The sequence below is a fragment of the Cyrtonyx montezumae genome, unplaced genomic scaffold (assembly GCF_038088225.1).
Source record: "Cyrtonyx montezumae isolate F1298 unplaced genomic scaffold, pur_monq_1.0 scaffold_4, whole genome shotgun sequence".
NCBI classification, from domain to species: domain Eukaryota; kingdom Metazoa; phylum Chordata; class Aves; order Galliformes; family Odontophoridae; genus Cyrtonyx; species Cyrtonyx montezumae.
In genome coordinates, this window is record NW_027072045.1 from 12,026,978 (window position 1) to 12,051,827 (window position 24,850).

General features: G+C 57.8%; 6 protein-coding genes across 6 annotated transcripts; 1 reads left to right on the forward strand and 5 right to left on the reverse strand.

Moving 5' to 3' along the window:
* Window positions 1-52: 52 nt before the first annotated feature.
* Window positions 53-3,179, forward strand: SPOCK2 (SPARC (osteonectin), cwcv and kazal like domains proteoglycan 2). The gene is given in 11 exon segments (XM_065747035.1): window positions 53-483; window positions 852-897; window positions 992-1,106; window positions 1,186-1,273; window positions 1,338-1,431; window positions 1,533-1,643; window positions 1,726-1,766; window positions 1,768-1,933; window positions 2,159-2,221; window positions 2,344-2,484; window positions 2,565-3,179. Coding segments are annotated over 11 exon segments (1,197 nt in total). The 5' UTR covers window positions 53-297; the 3' UTR covers window positions 2,711-3,179.
* A 157-nt stretch (window positions 3,180-3,336) lies between these two features.
* On the reverse strand, window positions 3,337-5,835 carry TYSND1 (trypsin like peroxisomal matrix peptidase 1). The gene is made up of 4 exons (XM_065746707.1): window positions 4,883-5,835; window positions 3,935-4,065; window positions 3,626-3,805; window positions 3,337-3,542 (listed from the first exon to the last, which is right to left on the reverse strand). Exons 1-4 carry the CDS (start codon window positions 5,833-5,835, stop codon window positions 3,337-3,339), a joined length of 1,470 nt encoding a protein of 489 aa, XP_065602779.1.
* A 425-nt stretch (window positions 5,836-6,260) lies between these two features.
* On the reverse strand, window positions 6,261-9,860 carry SAR1A (secretion associated Ras related GTPase 1A). Its single transcript, XM_065746109.1, has 7 exons — window positions 9,809-9,860; window positions 9,595-9,669; window positions 9,085-9,204; window positions 8,587-8,652; window positions 7,893-7,996; window positions 7,456-7,587; window positions 6,261-7,053 (listed from the first exon to the last, which is right to left on the reverse strand). Exons 2-7 carry the CDS (start codon window positions 9,650-9,652, stop codon window positions 6,937-6,939), a joined length of 597 nt encoding a protein of 198 aa, XP_065602181.1. The 5' UTR covers window positions 9,653-9,669; window positions 9,809-9,860; the 3' UTR covers window positions 6,261-6,936.
* Window positions 9,861-10,172: 312 nt separating this feature from the next.
* PPA1 (inorganic pyrophosphatase 1) lies at window positions 10,173-17,408 on the reverse strand. The gene is made up of 11 exons (XM_065746086.1): window positions 17,318-17,408; window positions 17,121-17,185; window positions 15,784-15,837; window positions 15,015-15,134; window positions 14,046-14,132; window positions 13,629-13,755; window positions 13,162-13,289; window positions 12,075-12,160; window positions 11,800-11,869; window positions 10,870-10,909; window positions 10,173-10,392 (listed from the first exon to the last, which is right to left on the reverse strand). Exons 1-11 carry the CDS (start codon window positions 17,379-17,381, stop codon window positions 10,361-10,363), a joined length of 873 nt encoding a protein of 290 aa, XP_065602158.1. The 5' UTR covers window positions 17,382-17,408; the 3' UTR covers window positions 10,173-10,360.
* Window positions 17,409-18,486: 1,078 nt separating this feature from the next.
* Window positions 18,487-20,882, reverse strand: NPFFR1 (neuropeptide FF receptor 1). Its single transcript, XM_065746138.1, has 3 exons — window positions 20,610-20,882; window positions 19,735-19,834; window positions 18,487-19,397 (listed from the first exon to the last, which is right to left on the reverse strand). The coding sequence occupies exons 1-3, from the start codon at window positions 20,797-20,799 to the stop codon at window positions 18,623-18,625; spliced, it is 1,065 nt and encodes a 354-aa protein (XP_065602210.1). The 5' UTR covers window positions 20,800-20,882; the 3' UTR covers window positions 18,487-18,622.
* A 1,572-nt stretch (window positions 20,883-22,454) lies between these two features.
* Window positions 22,455-24,765, reverse strand: LRRC20 (leucine rich repeat containing 20). The gene is made up of 4 exons (XM_065746107.1): window positions 24,610-24,765; window positions 24,319-24,468; window positions 23,822-23,989; window positions 22,455-22,704 (listed from the first exon to the last, which is right to left on the reverse strand). Exons 1-4 carry the CDS (start codon window positions 24,689-24,691, stop codon window positions 22,553-22,555), a joined length of 552 nt encoding a protein of 183 aa, XP_065602179.1. The 5' UTR covers window positions 24,692-24,765; the 3' UTR covers window positions 22,455-22,552.
* Between the last annotated feature and the right edge of the window lie 85 nt (window positions 24,766-24,850).

A 24,850-nucleotide genomic window follows, 5' to 3' on the forward strand; every position in this document is an offset into this window, starting at 1 on the left:
TTCCCACCTCCACCGTGTGCCACTGGGCCGCAGCGAGGTTGGTCCGGCAGCGTGCTTGCGTGGTGTTGACCTCCAAATAAAAGAGTTCCCTTCACGGCCAAGCAGACCCGGTGCGCGGATACGGGCTGGGGGCGGCCCGAGGGGCGGCGGGGCTGCGGCAGGGGCGGGGCCGGGGCCGGAGCGAGACCCCACCCCCGATGCTGAGCCCCCGGCCCCGCCCCCCGACCGCACTCGCCGCCGGCGCCTCCCCGCGGTGCGGAGCGCGGTGCGGTGCGCTCGGCTCGGCTCTGCGGCAGGATGCGGGGCTGCGGCGGGCACCGCTCCCTGCTGCCGGCCCTGCTGCTGCCCGCCCTGCTGCTGCCCGGCCCCGCCGCAGCCACCTCCGGCCCCGCGCCGGGAGGCAATTTCCTGGAGGACGAGCAGTGGCTGTCCTCCATCGCGCAGTACGGCGGCCGCATCCGGCACTGGAACCGTTTCCGAGACGTGAGTGCGGGGCGCGGGTGGGGGCCGGCGCGGGGGGGGGGGGGGGACCGCCCTCCGCCCGTCCTCACCGCCGCTCCGCTTTGTTCCGCCGCCGCCCCGCACCGCTCCGCAGGAGGTGGAGGTGAGCGGGGCCGTGCAACGCGTGCGTGTGCGGGCACTGCGCGCGGGGCTGCGTCGCGTGCGCGCGGTGCGGTGAGCAGGTGTATGCGCGCTCCCGCGGGCGCGCGCGCACCGCACAATGCTCGGCTGCGCGCGGTGCGGGAGCGTGCCGTTGCACCCGCGTGTGCACAACGCCCATCTGTGCGCGGTACCCGCGCGCGTGTGCGACGTCTGTGCGTGCGCTGCAGCACCCCGCGCCGTGCCCACAGGACGACTACATCCGGAGCTGGGAGGACGGGCAGCCCCTGGATGAAGGTACTAAAGGGGTGGGGGGAGCGCTGCCGGCCCCTTCACAGCCCCCGCTGCATTCCCCCACTGACTCCCGTGTCGTTTCCCCCCCCCCCCCCAGGGGAGGACAGCACCAAGGACCCGTGCCAGAAGGTGAAATGCAGCCGGCACAAGGTGTGTGTGCCGCAGGGCCCGCAGCGCGCCGTCTGTGTCAGCCGCAAGAAGCTGGAGCACAGGTAGGGGCACCGGGGGGGGGGGGCGGGGAAGGGCGGGACGCATTGGGAGTGAGGGCTTCAGCATCGCTCTCCCCGCCAGGATCAAGCAGCACGGTGGCTGCAGGCCGTGCCATGCCACCCGCACGGCGCCCGTCTGCGGCTCTGACGGACACACGTACAGCTCGGCGGTAAGCGCGGGGCCGGGGGGGTTGCGGCTCTGCAGCCCCCTGTGACGCCGCGCTGTGCCCCCAGTGCAAGCTGGAGCAGCAGGCGTGCCTGGCCGGCAAGCAGCTGACGGCGCGCTGCGATGGGCACTGCCCCTGCCCCACCCCCGGCAGCACACAGGGTGAGCGGGGTGGGGGGGGGGGGAATGCTCTCGTGCAGTTTTGGGTCACCCACACGTGCCAGGGCAGTGCGTCCACGCAGTCCGTCCCCATCACCCCACAGAGCCGTGCACAGGGCAGGACTTGGCCGACCTGGGGGAGCGGCTGCGGGACTGGTTCCAGCTGCTGCGTGAGAACGCCAAGCACAATGCCTCCGGAGGGACCCCCGGCACCGGTGTGACCCCAACCCCACCCTCCTCCCCCCACCATGTCCCCTTGGGGCTGGGTCCCATGGTGGGTGCCGTTGCTCCCCGCAGCGCTGGCGGCCGGCTGCAAGGAGGCGGTGGGATGGATGTTCGGGGCGCTTGGACACCAGCGGGGACCGCGTCCTGGAGCAGCCTGAGCTGGCCGCCATCAACCTGGACAAGTACGAGGCGTGCATCCGCGCCTTCTTCAACTCCTGCGACACGTCCCGCGACGGCCGCGTCACCGCCGCCGAGTGGTGCCTCTGCTTCTGGAGGGAAAGTGCGTGAGGACAGGGGATAACGGGGCGGTGCTGCGGGTTTGGGGGGCACAACAGAGGGGAGGGATGTAACGGGGAAGCGTAACGTAGAGGGGTTGTGCGCCATGGGGGATGCGGGGCCAGGGCATGCGTGCTACGGGGGGATGGATGCAGTGCTGGGAGGATGCTTGTCCCGGCGCTGCACCCCACGCCGTGGGGCTGCCCCTGAGCGTGTGTGGGTGCCGCAGAGCCGCCGTGCCTGCGGGAGCTGGAGCGGCTGCAGATGCAGGAGGCGGCCGAGGCGCAGCCGGGTGAGTCGGCGTCCCGGGGAGTGCTGGCCCCTCCGATGCGGCGGGGCTGGGGCACTCCGTGCTGGGGGGGTTCAGGGCACTGCACGTGTCCTGGGGTGCGGCGTGGGCTCGGTTTCCTGCAGGCTCCTTCGTGCCCAGCTGCGATGAGGACGGCTACTACCGGCGGGCGCAGTGTGAGCCAGGTGGTGCGCAGTGCTGGTGTGTGGACCCGCAGCATGGCACCGAGCTGAGCGGCACCCGCAGCCACGGCCATCCCGACTGCGGTGAGCTGAGGGGAAAGAGCCCCGGGAGGTTTGGGGGGGATAGAGGGTGGCCCGTCCCTGAGCCACCCCTGTGCCTGCAGAGGACGCAACGGGGTTCTCGGGAGACTTCGGCAGCGGCGTGGGCTGGGAGGATGAGGAGGAGAAGGAGCCTGAGGAGGCAGCTGAGGAGGCCGAGGAGGAGGAGGCCGAGGCGGGTGAAGGAGATGATGGTGGCTACATCTGGTAGAGGCGGAGGGGGGGGGGCACAGCTGGGGGCAGCCCCTATGGCCCCACTGCCTCCCAGCACAGAGCGCAGGGGCAGCCCCCAGCCCCGAGTGGGACAGGGCTGTGGGGCGCTCGCCCGGGCCGGCCCCATGGCGGGCAGGGGGCGAGCAGCGCGGGGCTGAGCTCGTGCCCCACACCCCCCTCCCCCGTTTGCGCTTTTTTTCTTTTTTTTTTTAATTAATTTTATTTTTCTTGGTGAGGGGGGAGGCGGGGGGAGGAGGGGAGTAGAACTTAGCGTGCTGCTGCGTGGTCAGAAAGTGCACTAATAAACGATAACTGGGAACAAAGCAAAAAAAAAACCAACAACCAACCAACCCCCCCACCACTGACAACGCCCTACCCCCCCCATCTCCCCCTCGTATCCCCAACCCCCTGTCCGTGCTGTGCTTGCTGCTGCGGTGTTGTGAAATAAACGCCCGTGCTGTGTCGAACGCTCCATGCCCATTCCTGTGCCCCCCCACACCCTTCCCAGGGCCTCATCCCCAAATGCACCCTGCTTTGGGGGTCCACCGTGTCCCACTACCCCCAGGCACCGACCAGGAACTCCAGTAGGGACCTTTATGGAGGCACTCCAATTTTATGGGGGGGTCAGAGCTTGCTGGGGGGCCGCTGCTGCAGCCTCCATGCCGCCCGTGCCTCCTTGCTGGCAGCATTGAGCAGGGCGAAAGCAGCGGGGTTCCCACTGCTGCGGTAGCGGGCGAGGGGTGTGCTCAGCAAGGAGATGGGGACGCAGAAGTTAAGGTGTGGGTAGGTGGTCCCCGTGGTGTTGTCCCGTGCGTTGCTGGCAATTATGCCTGGAGGAGGGGAGTGGGGATGTTACTGAAGGGGGATAACACAATGGGGGCTCACTGGGGATGCAGTAGGGATGGGGGCTCACCCAGCAGGCATCCATCGCGGGTGGAGAGCAAGGGGCCGCCACTGGAGCCGGCGTGCACGGCACAGGTGCTCTGCAGCATCACCGGGGGGGTTCCCACCACGGCCGACAGCACTCCCCCTGTCACTGAGGGGCCACACGCACGGCCCAGCGCCCCAAAGCCCAGCGCCAGCACTGCCTCCCCTGCACCACACCATCAGCATTAGGACACCCCATCACACTGCCATGGTATCCCGTACATGGGACCCCACTGTCCCGTCCCCACTGCCCCACAGCATCCCACTGTGTCCCGTCCCCAAAGCTGGCACTCACCAGGTTGGAAAGTGGTGGCAAGGTCGGGGGGCTCAAAGCTGGGCACGCTGCCTTGGAGCTCTAGCACTGCCACGTCAAAGGGGGATGCCTCAGCCGTGGCAAACACCAGGCGGGCCTGCAGGACAGTGTCACTGCGGGTGCAAAATGGGGAAAAAAGATAAGAAAATAGCAAAAAGTGGGGTTAGAAGTGAGCCACGCAATGCACGTGGCCCTGGGGATGCTGCACAGCCTGGTTTGCAAAAGCACAAGTTGCACCCCACATTGCATCTTACACTGCTCCCAAGCCTGGATGTGGGCAAAGGGAAGCAGCTCTGCTGAAGTGTCGCAGCTCCTGCACATTTATTGCATGACCTATTATGGGTTGCATCCTCGTTGCATGACATTGCATCCTCGTTCAGATTGCTGGGTCACGTGACCCGCGTTGTGTTGCACACCCATTGCACGGCCCATGTTGGATTGCGAAACCATGCTGTGTTGCACACCCATTGTGTGGCCCACGTTGGGTTGTGTACTGTATGGGAACTGTTGAATCACGGCCTGAACCACTGATTGATCACCTGAGGTGAGCACCGAGTCAGCTGCAGGGGCACAGGTGAAGGTAATGTACCTGTGTGACTGGAAGGGGTGGAGTCTGGCTCCACCTCTCCCAGACCCCATTTAAGGGCTGACCACCACCGAGGAAGGATCTCTTGTTGGAGACCCCTTTTATGTGGAGTTCCAGGCAAGCCTCAGCCAACAGGTGAGCCCTTCCTAATTTACTAGCTGTCTTTATACCACCTGGATAAGCCACGCATAAATATACTGCCCACCTTCATGGATGGGTACAACTCTTTCAGGTTTCGGTTTGCGTGACCGGTGTTAGCTCACGCACCTGTTGCCCGACCTATGCTGACTTCCACCACCGCTTCGGGTCGTGCACTGCCCGCAGCCCCAGACCCCCGCACTCACCGCGTGGTGCTGTGCCGCAGGGTGACGCGTGGCGGGGCGCCTGGTTGCAGCACGTGCCGACAGGTGAGCAGCAGCCGCGGGGCCACCAGCGTGCCCGACCCCCAGCTGCTCCCACTCTCCACCAGCGCGGTGCAGTGCAGCGCAGGGCTGCCGTGGGCCTCGGGCGGTGGCAGTGGTGGAGGCAGGCTGCTCAGCTCTGGCAGCACACGGCGGGCACTGTGCAGGAGGGCGTGCAGGGAGCAGAGCAGTGCCAGCCCCAGCCCGACCTGGCTGCAGGCGGTGGCGACGATGATGGCCACGAGGCGCGGTGGGGAAGACGCGAGGGTGAGGACGGGCCCGCCCTGCGTGCCGGGCAGGCAGCGTGCATCAGTGAGCAGCAGGGCACGGTGCGGCCCGGTGGCGTTGCTCAGCACACCGGTGCTCAGTGCATTGAGGAAGAGCTCAGGGCAGAGCGCACCGAAGGGCGTCCCGCAGGCCAGCAGTGCCGTGCCCTTGTGCAGTGTGTCAGCCGGGGCCCAGGGCGTCCAGGTGCCGTCAGGTGCATCCAGGCCGGGCACTCGCAGCCAGCAGAACCAGGGCAGGGCCTCGGTGCACTCCTCGGCTGTGCTGAGCGTGCTAGGCAGTGCACGGGCAAAGGTGTGGCAGCGCAGCAGGGCCAGCGGGTACGCCGCGTGCTGCTGCACGGCGTCAGGTGGCGGGGAGGCCTGCAGCACCGCGATACGCAGGCCAGGCCGCAGTGCTGAGGGCGGCAGCGCATCGCCGTGGGGCCAGGAGGACACGTCAGGCTGCAGGAAGGGCACGAAGACGGCGGCGGGGCACAGCACCAGGCCCGGGCTGCGGCACAGGATGGCACCGCTGCAGCTGCTTGGCTCCACGTCCGGCTCCGAAGGCTCCGACACGCTGACCACGCAGCCGGGCAGCTCCCACGGCGCAGCACCGGCGTCCTCGGCCATTTGCAGGAGGCACCGCGCAGCGCAGCGGACGGCAACCGGAGGCAAAGCAAAGCAACGCGCCGCCCCCACCGCCTCCGTGCCCGTACCGCCCCGCTCGGCCATTGGCCACCGGCAGCCCCGCGGCCCGGCCCCATTGGTGAGGGCGGTGCTGAGCGTGCCGACGTGGCGAGAGGCGGTGCATCTCACGGGGTAGGTGGGCACCGCGCTGAGTTGCGCCATGCGGAGCAGCAGGGAGCGCCCACGCTGCCTTTTCAGCTGGTAAATCGGTGCCTCCACCTGCAGGATGGAAGGCTGAAGTTAAAATCTAACCCCCCCACACACACCCGTTTCCCATCTAATTTTCAATTACTGGAAGCGCAGGAAGCGGTGACAGCACTCGTGCACCTCCGTGCAGTGGGCGAAGCACCTGCTGGGCACTGCCACCCTCAAGAGCAGAAAGACACGTCTTTATTGAACGCAACGTGAGCTAGACAGCAAGGAAACTCCAACAACAAACCCACCAAGTAGAAACAAAACCGGTGCGGCCTACGCTAACCACCTTCTGCTACACCAAGGTCCAACGCTTCCACGCTGCAGCCACTGCCAGCGGTCCCACAGCAGTGCTGGAAGTCCTCAAAGAGCAGCAGCACGGCGCTGCCTGCCCTCAGAGCACTGCTGCAGGACTTCCACGCCGTGCCATTTTGTTTGGTAATTTGCCAAAGGGAAAAAAAAAAGTCTAAATACGTGTTTTTAAAAAACCCCTAAAGAGACTGTGGGCTAAGGAACGTTAAAACGAACAAGTTAGAAGGGACGCTGTTTACACGAACGCTTTCTTTAAAAAATAGAATTGTTTTCTCGTTGTTCTTGAAGTCGGCTGGCCACAGTGGTGAGACGCCCTCCTTCCAGCGGTGCCACGTCCCGATCCCGCTGCCCTGTCGCCGCTGGAATCGCAGCACCCGAGGGATGGACCCGCAGAGAAAGGAGTTGTGTCACCACTGTGCGACGGTGGGCGCTGACCCGGCCCCACGGCCGCGCCGCGCTGGGGTTGGGAAGCCTTCTGTGTCCCGACAGGACAGTCCGTGGGGAGCTGCGAGCAGGATCAGTCCGGGATCACGCTCTGCATCAGTCAATGTACTGTGACAGCCAGCGGAAGCCCTCGCCGTAGCCTTGCCTCTTCAGCACGCTGCACATGAACACCTCCATGGGGCGCGCGTTCAGGTCCTTCAGTGGCACGTTTCCCTGTGGGGGGGCACAGAGGCAAGTGAGCAGCCTGCCCATAGCCCAGGGCCATTCCTGAAGCTGGGAGGGCTCAGCAAGCACCCAGCATTCTGTTACCTGGCTCTAATCATGCTGATTTTAACACTGAGAATGTGGTGAGGCAGTAAGCTGACCAAAATTTTGAGTAAGGAAACCAGAAGAGCCTGACTACAAGTTAAGCACTCCAGCACAACACCTCATTTCCTAACTAGGAGTACCGTGTTTTGCACAGCTGTGGGTGTTTCAAAACCTGCCCGAGGGCATCGCTGTTTAATTAAAGGTTCAGGTGAACGTTTAGGACAAACCCACAGCAACAAAGCCCTTGGCTTCCGGAGGGCACCTCCCTCTGCAAGGATCAGCTGCCCAGACCTTGTGCCTCCCTACCTTCCCCGTGGTCTGTCCGTAAAGTCCGAAGATCTCCCGCAGTTTCTCCTCGCTGATGGCCTCAGGTCTGTCGATTTTGTTGCCCAAGATGAGGATTGGCACGTTGGATATTGTTTCATCCGTCATTAGCGCCTGCGTGCAAGACATCTTTAAGTTACACAGAGGCAGAACGAACATCAGTCACTTGAGGAGTGCTTTGTTTCAGTGAGCTCTGTGACCCACAAGGGGTCTTCAAGAAGACAAGGAGTCTTCCCAGAAGGGCTCTGCAGAACGCATGGGCCATTTCCACAATTCCTTAAAGAGTGCTCAGGATCCTACAATCACCCCACAGCAAAGGCATCCAGGCTGCCTCGAGCCCCATCCCCCCTGAAAAAGAGGATGTTATTTATAATTCAGCCAAAGGTGTCGGGAGAAAGGAGAAAAAGAGCCAAGCTTACATTAAGCTCAACTTTGGATTCCATAAGCCGGGAGTGATCTGCACAGTCCACCAGGAAGACGATCCCGTTGATGGCAGGCAAGTAGTTCTTCCACACCCGGCGGGCTGGAAAGCAAGAGACCAACACCTCCTGTGAGAACAGAGGGGCTGCAGTGCCTGCAGTGGTGCCCCACTGCTCTCTGGGGTTAGTGGGACAGGCTGGGACAGCCAGCCAGTTGTGCTGCTCATGCTCTCTTTGCTTTCTCAAGTGATCGGATCACTGCTGTGCTCAGCAAGTTTGTCCCTGCAATACTGAGGAGTGCTGTTCCCATTGCAGCAACAGCCCTGACTGTCAGCCTGCTTGTGGTTACTCCAAAAGAGATGCAGAAAAACTTTTCTTAGGACTTCCAGAAAGGAAAGCTAAAGGTAGAACTTCAATGATTACTGTAAAGAATAAGCCTGTGACGTGCAAGCCTTCGACAGCTCAAAATATTTTAGGCAGCAGAGCATGAGCTGGCAGCTTTTTTCTTCTTCCCTAACTGCCAGAATAAAGCACAAGCATTTAGCCACTGAAACAACCAGTTTTCTAGAGCCGTTTCCACAGACAGCTTCACTTTGAGGCTACAAGGAGTTTGGTGTTGCCAGATCCCATTGCTCTATTTTAGGACATCTTTCCAAAGGTGGCTGGGGAATGCACTCAGTGAGCTGGAGCTTACCTTGCTCATGTCCACCCAGATCGAAAGTGGTGAAGGTCATTCCAGCAATCGTCAGCTCCTCTGAGGCTGGAAAGCAGAAACACAGGAAAAGAGAGAAGTTATAACAGCTAGAGGTTCTTGCAGACGTGCACCAGGATCGCACGGCCCCTGTGTAAGATATCTGCTGCCAGATGAGCTCAGCCACTGAAATTCTTTCAAGAATTCACAAACAGGAGAAAACAATTTCCAGGAGTTGCACTCCTTGTGGCTCCCTTTCAATCTGTGATGTGCCACCTGGGCTAAGGAGCTGCTTTGGCAGGGGGTTGGACTCAGTGATCTCTAGAGGTCCCTTCCAACCCCTACAATTCTGTGATTTCATTAGAAGCACTTTTCTTCCCCAGGAGTGGAGTGTGATATTCACTGAACCACGTCACTTCTTGGCCACTATATTTGAGTGTAAAACACCGATTCACCCTGGCCCCAGTGCAGAGCTGTCACCAGGGCACAGAGCAGACATACTGGGGTGCAGCGTGGGGACGTGCTGGCCCAGCCGGTCGTCCTTCAGCATGTGCAGCAGCGTGGTCTTCCCAGCATTATCCAGGCCCAGGAAGACAAGTTTTCCAGACTTCTTGTAGAGCCCTGGAGGCAAGGAGAGAGAAACACGTCCATGGGTCCCTCCCCAGAGCCAGCTGCCACCCGTGCATTTACACTGCTCCAAAAAAAAAAGAAAGCCACGAATCTTGCTAAAAGGCTGCCTGTCAGCTCTCTGTATGGCAACGTGACCATTGGTTGCCCCAAAGAGGGGTTTAACACGAAGCCGAGCTGAATCCACCAGGCTGCTGACAGCAAGGACCGCGCACGGAGCAACAATACATCGCTTCCTCAAGGACGAAGAGCGTGTGGCCCAGCCCCGAGCCGGCCGGCACCTCGTCCTGCCAGCGGGGCCTAAGCATCCCCCGCATCCCCCCCGCCCAGAATCATCCGCAAAGAGCCGTGATGGCCGCAGGGAACCGCGCCGCCGGGCCTCACCCAGGAACTGCAGCACGCTGCTGAAGCCGTTGTAGATCCACTCGAAGATGAAAGACATCGCTGACGATCGAGCGCCTGCGGGGGCACAGCGGCAACCGGGGTCAGTGCCGCGGCACGGCCCCGCCCGCGGCTCCAAGGCCTCCCCCTTCCCCCCTCCCCGAGGCTCTCCCGTCAGCCCGGCCCTCCCCGCGCCCTATTCCGGCTCGACGCGCACCTCCGGCCGCGGCGACCCCACTCCCGTTCCGCCGCCAGCTCCCCGCCGGAAGTGCGTCGCTGCCTGCGCCACGCCCACTTCCGCTCCGCCGCGCTGGCTTCCCACGTCGGCCGTGCGGGGCCGCGTCACGGCGCGCCGGCGCCACGCCCCCTCCAGGCCCCGCCCACCCCGCTCCGGAGCCGCGGGTTCGAGACCCGCTGCGAGCGGCAACGTAACGACTGGAGGGATCTCGCCCGCAGGGAAAGGAGCACGGGAAGCACAGAGGTGAGTTCAGTAGTTTTATTTCTAACATCCAGCACGCGTACCAGCTGAGCCTCCGCGCATGAAGCCGTGCAGACAGTTACAGAAACACCACGAGACCACGCACAGGCAGCAGGTTTTGGTTTACAAAGGACGTCTTCTAGCCACCACAAGAGCCAACAGTGCGGGCGTCACGGCTAGAAGGGCAGTTCTAGTCGGTGTAAGTCACAGGCAAGGTCTCCGCAGTGTCACCAGCACTAATCTTCTGGGCTACTTCTGACTCCGCGATGGGAAGGGCAGAGCTGCTGCACCTCAGTTCTTCTGGTAATAGAACCACCTGTCAACTGCATGGGGCAGAACGAAGCAGGGTTAGTCCTGTATGGCCACCTACAGCAGCAGCTGAAGCACTGCGCTTGCGGCCGTTCTCTGCCCCACTTTGTGGAGATGAAGTGCTTCCCTTCCTCAGCTCACCTGGGCTGATGATACTGACGAGACCCTGTTTGAGAGCAAGTAGGGAAAACACTGCTGCTACCACTGCACCTCTGAGGTGCTCTTCCTCCAGCACTGAGGGAGTGCTACAGATTGAACTTCCTCCAGAGCCAAGTGGCACCCCAGGTCTCCTGCTCACATCCCAGCCTCATGTACCACAACGAGGAAGCAAAGCCCCAGTAGCATAATATGGCAACTGAACAGCATTACTGAGACAAGACAGGTCTGACAAGGCCCACAGGCATCAGTCATGATCCTCCTTTTCCTACTGACGGTTTCCCTGAGGAAGTCCTCACCCTGCATCAGAACACAATGTAGGTTTGGGAACTTACCTTCAGGTGGGATTGGGTTGGCAGCTTTACACGGTGGCGCCTGAAACAAGAAGTGGAAGAACAGAGAGCAGCTGTTAGTGCAGACTGAGATCACTGAGGTGCACAGTTCTCTTCCGAGCACAGTTCAAGATGTGAGCCACATAGCTTTCTCATGGCTGGCCAGCTATGAAGGAATCACAAGATCATGTTCAGCCTGGCCATCCCACAGCCTCCTCCTCTCCACGCCAGCAGTGCTTTGCTCTCGGTAGACACCTGCCCTGCTCATACTGCAGGGCCCAAAGACACTAGTCCTTCAAACCAAGAGTTAATCAGATGAATGTGACGGAAATTTAAGGTGTGATTCTCATTTCCAGTCACATTTCCATGCACTGAAGCAATACTTCTGTTTTAATCTTGCTGCCCCCTCAATCACTTTCAAGTTGCCAATGTATTTCATAAGCCTAAGGAGATTCAGTCAAGTCCTGACTTGGAATAAGGGCAATTAAACTGGGAACATCTAGCTTTTCATTGAAAAAGAAAAAAAAAAGAAAGAAAAAATGCAGAGTCCCCAGCTGTGAGTCTCTCAGAAATGAGGCTCTCTCATCTCAAAGGGTGACCTGTACTGTGAAGCTTGTGAAAGGTCAAATACTTAAACACACACTGAACAGCTGACAGCCAAGCTGCAGGTCAGCAATGCAGCCCTTCACACACAGCCTGGTTTGGACTCCTTCTCCCAGATGACTAAGGGTGAGGAGAAGCCTCTGGAAGAACGTCTGATTTGCTCCACGTCCATCTTATTTAACCAGAAACAGATGCTGCGTTCAGTCATCCAAAACTTTCTGAGCACACAGAGTACTATTCACACAAAAGCGAGGGTTTAGAGCACCACACAAATCACAATGCTCTGCCCCACGCTGACACTGGGGATAGGACACATCCATCTGTACTTACTGCATCCACAGTAGCTTTTGCACACTCTTGACTACAACAGAAGGGGCTGCCTGAGACCGTCAGATTTGTGCTGGAAGAGAAAGGTTGCTTGTAAGCACACAGAAGCCAAGTCTATCCCACAAAAGCATTATGTGATGGAATACCAGGACTCATTATTGTAGCTGCCTAGCTGCCTGCAGAGACAGTGAGCTGCTAGCGTGTCCAGCAGGTGGAAAAGGAAATTTCTTGTTGCTTCTGGGGAAAGAAAAAACATAGCAACACAAGCATTAACCTACCAGTTGATCTCTCCTCCGTCAGTTTTTTTAGCTAGCAAAGCTTTCCAGTGCTCGTGCGTGCTTTTGATCACGTTCACTGCAAAATCCTAAAGTTGAAGACAAGAACAAACATTGCGTTAGGCAAAAGCACTCAATCATCTTCTCTAGACTCTGAGTTCCATGCAATAAAAAGCCTCCCTCCACTCTGGGTGGATCATTCAACAGCTGTGCCTATCAACAGGAGGAGATGCACAGCTAATCTAGGCTTGTAACTGTTTGAAAAGGAGTCTACTTCCAAGCACAGCACAGCTTTCTTCCTTTAAAACAGTAGTATATACTCAAACATTGACTGGCCAGCTGGAGACAGAAGCACACACAGTTATCCCAGCATGAAGGCCAGCAGTAAATGTCCTGGTTTGATGCAACACAAAGCCAAGTAAAACACTGCAGCAACACATGCAAGGACCCTTGTGGCTACCTTCTGCCTCCATTCCAGTCTTGTCCATGCTGAGGGGCAACGAGTTGTCCCAGTCCACCCAACCTGACACAAGGAGTTAAGAGAGCTCCCACTCAGGAGTTACTCAACAGCATTCAGAGAAGAAACAGACAAAAGGATCACGCTGCTGAGGCAGAGCCCTGACTCAAAGGGCACCAGGCCTGAATTGATGAAACATTTTAACTCCCAAGTTTGCCTCCCTCCTTTCCTGGCTTCCTTCCAATGCAGCCTATTGCAAGTCAAAGTGTGACATCACGCACCCTTTGCTCCAGTAGGGAGCAAATAAACGCCATGTTTTCTGTTCTTGTTCCGACAGGAAAACTGCCAGCCCTGAAGTGATCTTGTGTAAACATCAAGAAGACAGACTGATAGTATCCAACAGTAGCAGGGCAACAACCCCGTGCATCTTCTAGTATTTTTGCAAGCACCAGCCCAGAAAGAAGCAGAATGGTGGGCTGGGAAAGCAGCAGGAAGAACAAAGGCAGGTATCCCCTGACCCTGCAGGAATCCACTCTCTCAGTGACTACTCACTCACAGCCTCATGCTGCCAGAGCTCAGTTCTTGGGCAGCATGCCTTTGCCTGTTCACAGTCACAAAGAATGCTGACCCTACCTTGTCTTTAAATTCTCCGTTGAAAGCAAACTGGTTTTCCGGCTTTCCATCAGGTACTTTGTATCTTCTAAACCAGTCCACAGTAGCTTCTAAGTATCCAGGCTTCATCCTTCTGACATCATTGATATCTGGCCAGGGAGAAAGGTTGGTCAGCCAGATCCAACAGAAGTTACCCTGCTACTGCCCTGCTCTTTTGAGCCGTTTCAGCCCTTCCTGATGTAGCACTAGCATCATTCCAGGCAGGCTCCAGCACAAACACAGCCTGGATGCCTGCACATGGAGAGGGAACTCTTCATTCTCAAAACAAAGTCACATGAACACATTTAAACAGATTTGCTAGAGCATAGCAGCCTATTTTTCTGCCATGGTCTGTATTGCATCTGTCCATATACAGACCCCAGTGCCTCATGCAGGCACCCAAGGGAGGAAGGGAAGGATTAGACGTGTTCTTGCCTCCTGTTACCTACCGTTATAGTTTTCAGCTTCAGGGTCTTCAACATTGATAGCAATTATCTTCCAGTCTGTCTCTCCCTCATCAATCAGCGCCAGCGTGCCCAGCACCTTCACTTTGATCACCTCCCCTCGTGAGCAGACCTGCAAGGACAAAGGACTTCTTGGTGCACACCCAAGGAACGCACAGTGGAGTCAACACGAGTCGCCAGAGTACAGCAAGCAGACCCATCCCACAGAGGCAGCAGTCCCTTATTAGCAGCTCATGAGCCTTAGCTCACGGGGCTTGCACTATAACATCTCAACAACCTCCAGAGACAGCAGAGGATAAACATCACATTCTGAAGATACAGGTGGCAAGAAATGAATAATGACTCTGAACAATTGACTTCAGAGACACTAATTACAGGCAGCTATCCCCCAGAACGCATTACCTTGCTTCCAATTTCACACACATCAATTGGATCATTATCTCCGCAGCAGCCAGTGTTTTCATCTTTATGGCCTGGGTCTTCCCAAGTCTATAGGAAAAAAAAAACAACAAGCAAGTCTCTCCACGTGCTGAACAGGGGCTCAAGAAGAAGAGGAAGGCAGGTTTATTTCACACACGCAATTGCCTGGAAGATACAGATGATGGTCCACCTCACGCTCGCTTTTACATCTAACGATCGCAATGGTGTTTTATGGTCGCCTGAAAACGCAGTTTCAGTTCTTATCCTGCCAAGGGTAAACTGGTCCTTCCCACTGAAAAACCCTTTAACGACTTCTCAGATTTTCTCTCAAGTTAAACAGCCGCATAAAGGCGAAGTTCACACCTATAAAGAACGCTCACTTGATTTGGCTTCCTGCCCGCCCCTCTCCCTATTCATTTCTTAACAGAAGTTTCCTGAACCCCAGATAACAGAGGTGGAAGACAAGACGGGTGTATTGCTTCCTTTCAGTTAAGCAGCTGAAGACAGAAGAGCAGAAGTGGGAACGTGAGAACTATGCTACCTGGTGTCCTCCTGCACCTCAGCAGGAGCAGTGAGTATTTGAAGTCAGACAACAGGGCTCCAGGATGTACTGGAGCTGCACCTCCAAAAATAACAGCTGCTCGAGGTGCATTTCTGGTCAGAAGCAGGAGGACACAGTTCATTGCTTGCTAACTCTCTGCACGCAGGGTCTTTGATAGATCCAGCCTGGGGGCTGTGCACCTACATCTTAAAGCTTTAGGTCCTATTGCCCCTGGAGATTCCTACCCACAGATATCACTGCTCTCTTGACAAGTTCTCCTTGTCAGCAGGATTCTATGTACAGCTGCAGATCCACATCACCCTGCTTGCTCACAAAACAGTGTCAGTCAGAGACACACACACACACAGGCACATCCCCTCCGCACCCAGAGAGTGAGCCACATCCAATACCTGTGGGATAGCACCGTAATTCCAGATGTAGCCCTTGTGGGGAAACACATTAGCTACAAAGCGCAGTTTTCCCTTCTTCACATCTTGCTTAATTGGGTTTAAGGGATCCTTTGTCGCAATCTGAAAGGGAAGTTTGTATGGGAACTGTTGAATCACGGCCTGAACCACTGACGGATCACCTGAGGTGAGCACTGAGTCAGCTGCAGGTGCACAGGTGAAAGCAGTGCACCTGTGTGACCAGAAGGGGTCACACCTTGTCTGGCTCCACCTCTCCCAGACCCCATTTAAGGGCTGACCACCACTGGGGAAGGATCTCTTGTTGGAGATCCCTCCCCTGTGGAGTTGCTGGTGAGTATTTATCGGTTGTCTGTTTACTATCCACCTCATTATTTTCTGTGAATACTATTATTTTGGGTTATTCACCCTATGAAGTTACACAGATCTCTGTACTTTGCTCTCTAGGAAAGCGGTGGCTTTTTCCATGAAGCTGCAGAGCCCGGAGCCCACACTGAGGCAGACACCATCTTATCAAGCAAATATTTACATGAGAAGCCAGAATTACACCTAGAGAGCCTCCCTGATGTAAAACCCTCAGCACGGCAGGTTCTCAAAGGCCTTATTTACCAGGGCTGAATGGTCAGCTTTCAAGTTCCAGAGCCATGAATGCTCTTTGTTGGAAGGCAGAGGTGAGAAAGGGTGAGCAGACAAAGACTGGGGTTAGCAGTCTGCTCAGCACGAGCATTTCAACCTGAAACTGTAATATCATTACCTCCATCTTAGCATTTGTCCATCGAGGTACTTCCACCACCATGTTGAACACATTCTGAAGAAAGGAAAACAACGGTGAGCAGATGGAACCTCAATAGCATGCTTTAAAGTAGGGCACATGTGGAAATAAGCATGTAAAACAGAACTTCAGGCTTTTTAATTCCCCATTGCCAATCTCAGCACTCCCGACAGATGCCTTGCAGTCCAGTCCATTGCTTCATTGCTCAAATTTTAACCCCATGAAGACAACCCAGCTACTGCAGAGGGAGCAGCAGATGGAAGGTCTGTATTACCTCTCTGCAGGACAGCAGCATGGGTGCAACACTGAGGTTTATATCACTTCCCAGGCGTTTGAGCCCCCTCCTCTCACATGAGGGGAGCTCCTAGGGTGAGGGGTGCAGCAGTAGGGTTGTGGGGGCAACACAGAGCACACTGTGCAGAGTGTATTGTGCTGGCTCCAGCTGTGATGTTTAACTTTTGCTACTGGAAGAGATTACGGCTTTCAACATGCAGTCAAACCTTACCGGTTAGCACCCACAAGGCTTCTAGCTCCCAGGTTAAGCAGTATTAGCGTTGCAAAGGTAATACCAGTGAGGCAATATCGTGCCATAATTAGATTGCTATTGTGTAACGAGCGCTGCTATGTCATCGACTTCGCTCACACCCCTTCCTAACAAGTTCACTGCGTACCCGTAATTGCAGAAGGGTGGGGGGGTCACTTCCCACATGCCATTAAAATGCATCAGTTTTGCTTAGACGTAGCTGGAGGGAAGGAAGAGCTGGTGATGCCTGACTGCACAGGTGGAGGATGCCTCGGGGCTCTGCTCACTGCTTCCGCTGCCTGAAGCTACAGACCTGGTTTGGTCAAGACACCCAGCGGGCAGCCCAAGGTCAGTCCCTCAGACAGGGCACACAGATGAGGTCAGCACCTCCCAGCCCACGGCTGAGAAAGCTCCCTGCAGTAATCCTCTCCGGCTTACTGGTCTGCAGAGGAAGATCAGGGAGCCCAGACACCATCCCGTGCTGCCTACAGCAGCTGCTAACAAACCTGTCAAGTCAGAAACATCCCCGCATGCCTTCCAGCCCAGGAACCGCCACATCCCTGCAACCACTGTGCTCCGCTAGCACCTGCAGCGCTCAGCACCACCACAATTCCGCTCTGAGGATCTGCCAGGCGCTTCATCTGCTTCTGATGGCCAGCGCACCTCCGTCCTTCACCGCAGTCCGCATCTTTCTCTCCGAGCAACATCGTGGCGGCTCCGACTGCACTCTGCCCTCAAAGCTCCGCAGCCCACACCCCCCGCCCTCCCCATAACCACTCCCGAGCGGTCCACTCGCCTTGCCGGCGTCCGCGTACAGCGGGATGTCGTGGAAAGGGGATATGTACCGTCCGGCCGCGTCCTCTGCAAGGCAAAGCGCGGCGCTCAGCGGGGCAGCCACCGGGACCGCCCGAGGTGAGCGCCCAGGGGAGGGATCTAAGGAAAAGATGGGAGAAGGTATACGAGGAGCAGGGATCCGATGCCTGGCACACTCACTGAAAAACAGCCGGTACTCCAGGCTGTGCGGCGCGGCACGCTCCTCCACGCTGTACCCCGCCATTGCACCACGCTACACACACCCCCCCCCACGACTCACTGCGCAGGCGCCGCCGCCCGTACACTCTGCAGCCAACAGTCACGCCCCCTCTTCTCTTAGCCCCGCCTCCACGTCGCATAGCCACGCCCACTCTGTGTCTAGTCCAACCCTCCGCGCATTTGGCCACGCCCACACTATGGCTAACCACGCCCCCTCACCGGCGACCCAGGGGCAGTCAACCAAAAAGCCACGCCCCTTCAGCATATAGCCCCGCCCCCGATCTCACTGCGCAGGCGCAGAAGAGGCGTCCTCTTGCTCCGTCGCTGTACCGTAGCATGACGTGGCGCTGGGTGACGTGTTCATGAAGAGTGGCGTGGGCTGGCAGGGCGTGGGTTGTATAGCGCGGCCTGAGCCCCTGCGGACGGCATGGCGTAGAGCTGTGGTGTGTGCTGAGTGAAGTGTCGGCTTAGCAGCATGGTCACGCTGCAGTGTGGCACCGTGTGGCTGTAACAGCATGAGGTGGCATGGTCTACCAAGGTCCCGCATGGCCGCAGCAGCATGGGGTGGCATGGTCCACTATGATCTATCATGGGGTGGCATTGTCCTGCATGAACATAAAGCAAGGGGTAGCATGGTCCACCAAAGTCCAGCATAGCCACAACGCTATGGGGTGGCATGGTCCATCATGACGTGCCTGGCTGTGACCGTGTGGGGTGTCACGGTTCAGCACAGCATTGCACAACCATGACAGCGTGGGATAGCATGGTCTACCAATGCCACAAAGCAGTGCTAGGGTCCAGCGTGGCCACAACAATGTGGTGTGGTCTGGAACATCACGGCCACAGCTGCATGGTCCACCGAGGACACAAGAGCATGGCGCAGTCCAGTAGGACCACAGCGACATGGCGTGATGTGGCCTAGTCTGGTCTGGCACCACAGGGCTGCAACGGTGCTGTGTAGTTCCTCTTGGCATGGCCCAGGATAGTATGGAGCAGCCCCTCTCCCACTGCTGTGCACCCCATAATGGCTGGCAGGATCTGGGTAAATGGGGACTTGGAGACATTACATCAGCAGGTCGTGCCTTTATTTCAGTGACTTCACCAATCCCCGTTCTCCTCCGCTCCCCAGCAAGCCCTTGGGTTGGACGCTCACTGATCACATCAAGACCCCAAAACCACAACAGTATGGGATCTCCTCCCTACCATGCACGAGGTGCTCCCTCACCTAAACCCATGTCTATCAGGCAAGCTGGTGGCCGCAGCTGCTCAGCCATCCCACGCAGGTACACCAGCCCGTCGGGATGCCAGTGGCCTCGACTCTGAGTGCGGGGGAGAGTCACTGGCCTGGGGCTGTGTGAAGACACGGTTACGAGTACCATAGGGCCCGCGGTGCCGCCGGCGTGGTGTCGAGCAGAAAGGGGCCCCGAAGGCCTCCTGGAAGCCCCGTCGGAAGTTCTCATTGAAATAGCCGTAGATGATGGGGTTGGCACTGCTGTTGAAGAAAGCCAGCCAGTGAGCAAAGGGAAAGACGTAGATGGTGACCAGGCGCAGCTGGCTCTCGCTGAGGCACCCGTAATCCGTCAGCAGCATCAGTATCCAGAGGGGCAGCCAGGAGAGGGTGAAGAAGAGGGCCATGATGATGAGCATGTTGATGACCTTCGCCTTCCTACGGGACACCTTCCTCCCCTCGGGCTCCTCAGGCCGGGTGCTGCGGGTGGGTGCCGCTGACTTGAAGAGCTTGAAGGCAATGCGGGCGTACATGACAATGATGAGGGCGAGTGGGGCCACATAGATGTGGGAGAAGAGGACAGTAGTGTAGATCCTCCTCATCTCTGTCTCGGGCCAAGCCTCCCAGCAGGAGTAGAGGGGGTAGGAGTTGTTGTAGGTGTCCACCATGAAGTGGTGCTCCTCCCTGGTGACGGTTAGGGTGATGGCTGAGGGGCACATGATGAGCAGAGCCAGCACCCAGATGATGGCGATGGTCACCAGGGCTTTCCTCAGCGTCAGCTTCTGCCGGAAGGGGTGGACGATGCAGCGAAACCTGTGGGGTTGGTGGGACCTCCTTGTCGTACCTCAAGGAGGCAGCCAGCTGCATTAGCATGGCTTTGACCTGGAGGCTCTTGGGGTTTCCTGCTCACCCTCACCACATCTCTGTGAGCAACTTGGGAGGTAGAGAGAGTGGGGACATGGCGCTCCATGGTGTCTGAGCTTGGGAAAGGAGCCATATCCCAAAGGAAAGAAGGGGGCCAGCACCCAGTGGTGAAACTGGAGGGTTGCATGCACTGGGAAGGCTCCTCAGCCTTGGGAGACCTCCATGGCTTTGAGTTGCCCAATCACCACACAAGATGAGGTGTCAGGATCCCCCCATCCCAACGTACCTCTCCACTGCGATGGCCACCAGCGTGAAAACAGAGGCGGAGACAGACATGCCCTGTACGAGGCCGCTCATTTTGCACATGGCATTATCAAAGGGCCACCCTGCAAGCACAGAGGGAGTGTTGGGGGTAGTGGTCTGGCCCCTGTCCCCGTGTCCCCCCACATCACCCCTGATGTTGAACACATTTGGTTCATCAGCGTCCATCAGCAACTCCCTCTAGATGTCCCCATCCACCATGTGATGCTAAATCCTGATCCTAAGCGAGGGGAGCTGTATTTTTTCCTTGTTATTCATACAGAGATGGACTTTAGCAGTAGGAAGAAAAAAAAGAAGAGATGTGCATTACTCTTTCCAGAAGGTTATAGATCAAGCTGACATCATAAATACTCGCCCTTGCCTTTTCTGCTGCGTTTCTGTTGGGCTCCAGCTGTTATCAGAAGGACTGACCTTTGGGTTCTCGATCAGCTGGGCATTAATTTGTTTTCCTTGCTAAGGTATCTGCAGGTGTGGCACAGGACTGGGACACAGACAACATCACAGGGCCACAATGCCACCAAAACCCTTTTTTACCACTGAAACGTAGTGGGAAAACAGCCTGTAACCGCTTGGAAATGGAAGGATGTGACACCCTGCCTTGCCTGGGCATGGGGCCGCAATTAATAAATTGCACGTGGGAATAAAAACATAGATACTTTGGGTGTGACTCATTGCACTCCATCAGATACGTCTGCATGCTCACCTGCCATCCTCCTTGAACTCAGCACAAAAAATGGGCGAGAGTTTTGGAGGTGGCCTCCTTGGGAGTGCAAGGAGAAGGTGGATGGTGTCTACCAGCACTTCCCTTCCCCGTCATGTCTCGCCCCGTGCCCTGCTCACCTGTGATGAGGTTGTCCACCAGGGTTGTAGGCATGCAGAAGATGCCCACCAGCAGGTCGCTGATGGCCAGGTTGAGGATGAACATGTTGGTGACCGTCCGCATCTGGCGGTTCTTCACCACAATGAAGCACACCAGGGTGTTGCCGATCATGCACATGAGGAAGATGAAGGTGTAGGCTAGGATGAACATCACAGCCACAGGCGAGGAGTGCTGGTAGTATGCCAAGAAGGTGTAGTTTTCCTTCGGGAGGTGGCTTTCACTGGCGTTAGCCCAGCTGCCATTGGAGGGGTCTGAGGAAGGGAAAGCAGAAGAATGAAGATGGAAACAGATGAAGCAATGGTTCCCTTCTTTCCCTAGTGCCCTTGGAGGTGGGGAGCCCCAGCCATGCCCCTGCTTTTGGCACATGGGCTGGGTTAGCTCAGCAGGTGGGATGGCTCTGCGGTGCGGATGTTCCTCAAAGCTCAGAATTAATTTTTGATGAGCGGTTAAAGAAGGCCAGCAGGCATCTTCTGTTCTCATGGGGGTTTTTCTAGGGATCATGCAAGGAAAGCAGGGCATGGTGAGAAGTCCATCTCCAGCTGCACTACAGTGCTCAGACTGTGCAGGAGATGCATCTGTGTGGACTCCCACGCAGGCAGTACAGGAGCATGCAGAGTGTCCGAGAAGGAGGATCCCCTGTGCTCTCCTTCTACATGCAGCATTAATTATACATAATTATTATAATTACCTGCGGCCAGGAGGGCTCCTGCTGGATGGGGGAATGTCATTTTGCCGCTGCAGACCTACTGGGGGAGCAGATCCGAGCACCGGTCCCCGACAGGGATCTGGGAGGCTGCTGAGCAGGGGGAGACTCAGCCTGCGTGTTCATTGGCTGCAGTTTTCAGGCAGGAAAAGGGAAATGTTGGACTGGGCAGCAGCAGAACCCGCAGCAGCATTGCCTGATACCTGTATTAAGCCCAAAACTTTGCCTGACTTTATCTCCCCGGGCTGCAATCCCTTGCAGTGTTGCCGGTTGAGAAATTAGAGGATGCTCCGGGAGGGAGCTGGAAGAAGAGGTGAGAATAAAGGGCTCTGCTCTGGATGGGGACGCGTCCTCCTTGCCCTCCTCGGCGGTGGGGACATTCCTGGGTCGTTGGGGGAGGAAAAACCGCAACGAAAGGAGGAAAACGGATCCCCGCTTTGCTACTCACCCCCGCTGGGCTCCAGGTTCTGCACCGCCTGCATCGGGAGGCGGAGAAGGAGGTCTCCTCCAGCCGGGAGTCCCCGCCGCTGAGCATCGCTCCTGTGCCGCCGTCACCGCTGCTTGCAGATGCGGCAGCAGCTCGGAGCGGGGGGAGGTGGGAGGTGGTTGGAGCATCCTCCCATTGCCATGGATACCGGGGTACCCACAGGCGGCTCAGCGGGGATGGAGCCGGAGCAGCTCTGCTCGCCCCCCAGCGCTGCAGATGTGGTCACATGGGCGTTCGGGTCCCCCTGGCCCCCAACTATGTCACACCTGGGTTTCAAGGGCAAGTCCAGAAGCGTCCCACGGCCACTTGGGGGAACCCCCCTCAGCGGGCCTGGCAGAGGTTGCAGGGAAAGCTTGCCCTGCTACATTGCAGCGCCTGGGAGCTGAAGGTCCTCCTACCGCCCTGCAGCACCCTGCTATGACCCCCTGCATCCTGCCTGCAGCCCCCCAGCATCCCTGCAGCCCCTTGGCACCCTGCTTGCAGACACAGGGAGACCACTGGACAGCACCATGAACACGTGCACACACAGGGACTCTGTGGGGACTTGAGCTCCTCCCAGCCCATTGCTGGTAACCAATAATCCATCAATGCAGAGAACACAATGCACACAACACATTTAATCAGGCATCAGGCACATTGTGCCAGCAGCTGGAAGCCATGGGGAGCTCCTGGGCCAGGGGTCACTCCTCCAGGTGCCAAACAGCAGGGACAAGTCAAGCTGTGGGGACATTGCCCTCAGGTGACAGCAGCAGCTCGAAGGGCACCAGGGGCCGGACGAGGAGGCGTACAGCAGGGCACACGGGGTTGGCACGCAGGTTGAGGCTCCGCAGCGAGGACATGGTGGCCAGCGCCTCTGTTGGCACCTCTGCAAGAGGGAGCAAAGGGAATAGGATTCAGGGGAGAGCCGTGTTTTTATTAAAATGAACAACAAAAACAGAACAGGTTAAATGCAGTGGCAAAGCCCGGTGCTGCTCATGGCATTATGCATGGGCAGCAAGGAGCAGCAGCAGCACCCATGACGCCGGTGCCCTGCTGCCAGCTGCTCCCCCTCCTTGTTCTGCCTTCCCAAGCAGAATGGGTGGAAGAGAAAACAGGCATTAAAACATAGCAAGAAAGAAAGCAAGAAGCTTCTTTAATTATGAAAGCCAGCGGTAATTTTCCTCTGATCAGAATATGATAGTAACAGTGAAATAATCCAGCTCGCTGGGATGAAAGGCTGCTGGGGAACCAGCAGGCATTGGAGGAAACCAACAATGGTCCAATGGGGAGTGCAGCTGCACGGTGGCATCACCCGTAAGCATGAAAAATACTGCTGTGATATCACTGCAAGGAGCAGGGAAAGGGTTAAGAGCCCTGACGTTAATGTATGCATCACTCCTCTGCAGGTTAAGAGCTCCTTGAGATGAAAGGGGTGGCTGGCAGCACTCCTTCCAGAGCCCAGGGCTCCACAAAGGCACTAATTGATCTCATCCTCCCTAGAGAACACCACCCGCTGCCTTGTCAAGCTGTGGCTCAGCATCCCCCAGAAGAATCAGGCCCCTGCAGCTGTTATCTTGAACCTGGTTCAGCCCTGGGAGCAGCTCTGTCACCACTGATGGAGCAGAAGGGAACAGGCAGAGCCAGAAGCTGGCGTTGCAAAGCCACCACAAAGCTTCAGCATCATCTCCAACGACACAGAGATGATGCTGGTGTCCCACCAGCCATAGCAATGGGCAGCGGGCTCAAAGCCTGCACGGCCTTTAGAGAAAACCAAGATGTGTGCTGGCTAAGCTCATGCCAATGGGTTCTCCTTAACTCTCCTTCGCTGTTGTGCATAGGGAAGAAGAGGTAAATGTAAATGCAGAGCCTTTGAGGCTCTACAGTAACCCAGCAGACTCCGTCGTGGTCCCAGAACATACAGCCATGAGCCATCACATGGAGGAGCCCGGAGGGGTGTTGTGAGAAGAGACATGGTCACATCCACCACTTTTCCTCTCCCTCACCTGCGATCTCGTTCCCTTCCAGGTTGATGCTCTCCAGTGCGGGTGCAGCCGCCAGGGGCTCAGGGAAGTGCCGGAACTTGTTGCGGGCGAGGTTGATGGTGCGCAGGTACAGCAGGGAGCCCAGCTCCTGGGGCAGGCGGTGCAGGAGGTTGCCCTCCAGGTTGAGTTCTGGAAGGGGAACAAAGCTGACCCTCCATTCCAGGCAGCAAAGCTCCCAGGGACGAACTCCCCCAGGTAGCAGCGATGAAAGGAGGTGCCAGGGGAGGTTCAGATCGGGTATTAGGGTATTAGACACATTTATCCTCCGTAAGAGCGGTGATGCAGCGGCACAGGCTGCCCTGGGAGGTGGGGGAGTCACTGTCCCTGGAGATGTTGCAGAGCCGTGGGGATGCAGCACCGAGGGACGTGGGCAGTGGGCTGGTGGGGCTGGGCTGGGTGAGCTGAAAGGGCTTTTCCAACCTCAGCACCCCTGTGCCCGCAGGCCGGCTCGCGCTTACCTCGCAGCTGGCTGAAGGTGGTGGCGAAGCGGGCGCCGAGAGCCTTCAGCTCATTGTTAGCCAGCGAGATGCGGTGGATGCCCTGCGTGACGCTGCGCACCGCCTTGTAGATACCGGTAGGGAAAGCCACCAGCTTGCAGTCTGCCAGATCTGCGGAGACAGCCGGGTGAGCGGCACGGGCAGCTGCACAGCTCCCGGCCCCAGGCTGCCCCGCACGGCGGAGCCCCGCCGCGCCCCGACGGCGTGCGGGGACGGAGGAGCGCGGATCCCCCGCTGGGGCTGCGGCCTTACCCAGCGTGTCGCTTTGGCTCTCCACCGTCTCGTTCACCCTCCTGGCCACTCGGGCCACCGCCTCGCCCATCCTTCTCTGCATGGGGGCGGCCGGGGGGGGACACCGCGGGCGAAGCGGAGGAGGCGTTCCCCGCTGCTAAAAATAAACCGCTGGGACATGTGCTCTGCCGGGGAAAGGAGGGGGGGGAGGGATTCGGGATCCGCGGGGCTCCGATGGAGCGGGGCTTCGCGCGGGGCAGCG

What these genes read in the sequence shown, in the direction of transcription:
- LRRC20 (XM_065746107.1), bottom strand. Translation starts at nt 24,691, where the DNA reads ATGCAGAGAAGGATGGGCGAGGCGGTGGCCCGAGTGGCCAGGAGGGTG. An exon ending in CACCTTCAGCCAGCTGCGAG is followed by an intron (nt 23,990 to 24,318) that starts GTAAGCGCGAGC and finishes TTCCCCTTCCAG; the next exon opens with AACTCAACCTGGAGGGCAAC. An exon ending in GGAAGGGAACGAGATCGCAG is followed by an intron (nt 22,705 to 23,821) that starts GTGAGGGAGAGG and finishes TCCCTCTTGCAG; the next exon opens with AGGTGCCAACAGAGGCGCTG.
- SAR1A (XM_065746109.1), bottom strand. Translation starts at nt 9,652, where the DNA reads ATGTCTTTCATCTTCGAGTGGATCTACAACGGCTTCAGCAGCGTGCTG. An exon ending in CAGCGTGCTGCAGTTCCTGG is followed by an intron (nt 9,205 to 9,594) that starts GTGAGGCCCGGC and finishes CCTTGCCTCCAG; the next exon opens with GGCTCTACAAGAAGTCTGGA. An exon ending in ACGGACAGACCACGGGGAAG is followed by an intron (nt 7,054 to 7,455) that starts GTAGGGAGGCAC and finishes GCCCCCCCACAG; the next exon opens with GGAAACGTGCCACTGAAGGA.
- NPFFR1 (XM_065746138.1), bottom strand. Translation starts at nt 20,799, where the DNA reads ATGTTCATCCTAGCCTACACCTTCATCTTCCTCATGTGCATGATCGGC. An exon ending in GGTGGACAACCTCATCACAG is followed by an intron (nt 19,835 to 20,609) that starts GTGAGCAGGGCA and finishes CTGTGCTTGCAG; the next exon opens with GGTGGCCCTTTGATAATGCC. An exon ending in GTGGCCATCGCAGTGGAGAG is followed by an intron (nt 19,398 to 19,734) that starts GTACGTTGGGAT and finishes CCAACCCCACAG; the next exon opens with GTTTCGCTGCATCGTCCACC.
- PPA1 (XM_065746086.1), bottom strand. Translation starts at nt 17,381, where the DNA reads ATGGCGGGGTACAGCGTGGAGGAGCGTGCCGCGCCGCACAGCCTGGAG. An exon ending in GACGGAGGAGAGATCAACTG is followed by an intron (nt 11,870 to 12,074) that starts GTAGGTTAATGC and finishes TTTCTCTTCCAG; the next exon opens with CACAAATCTGACGGTCTCAG. An exon ending in CAAAAGCTACTGTGGATGCA is followed by an intron (nt 10,910 to 11,799) that starts GTAAGTACAGAT and finishes TTCTTGTTTCAG; the next exon opens with GCGCCACCGTGTAAAGCTGC.
- TYSND1 (XM_065746707.1), bottom strand. Translation starts at nt 5,835, where the DNA reads ATGGCCGAGGACGCCGGTGCTGCGCCGTGGGAGCTGCCCGGCTGCGTG. An exon ending in CTGCGGCACAGCACCACGCG is followed by an intron (nt 4,066 to 4,882) that starts GTGAGTGCGGGG and finishes TTGCACCCGCAG; the next exon opens with TGACACTGTCCTGCAGGCCC. An exon ending in CCGCGATGGATGCCTGCTGG is followed by an intron (nt 3,543 to 3,625) that starts GTGAGCCCCCAT and finishes CCCCTCCTCCAG; the next exon opens with GCATAATTGCCAGCAACGCA.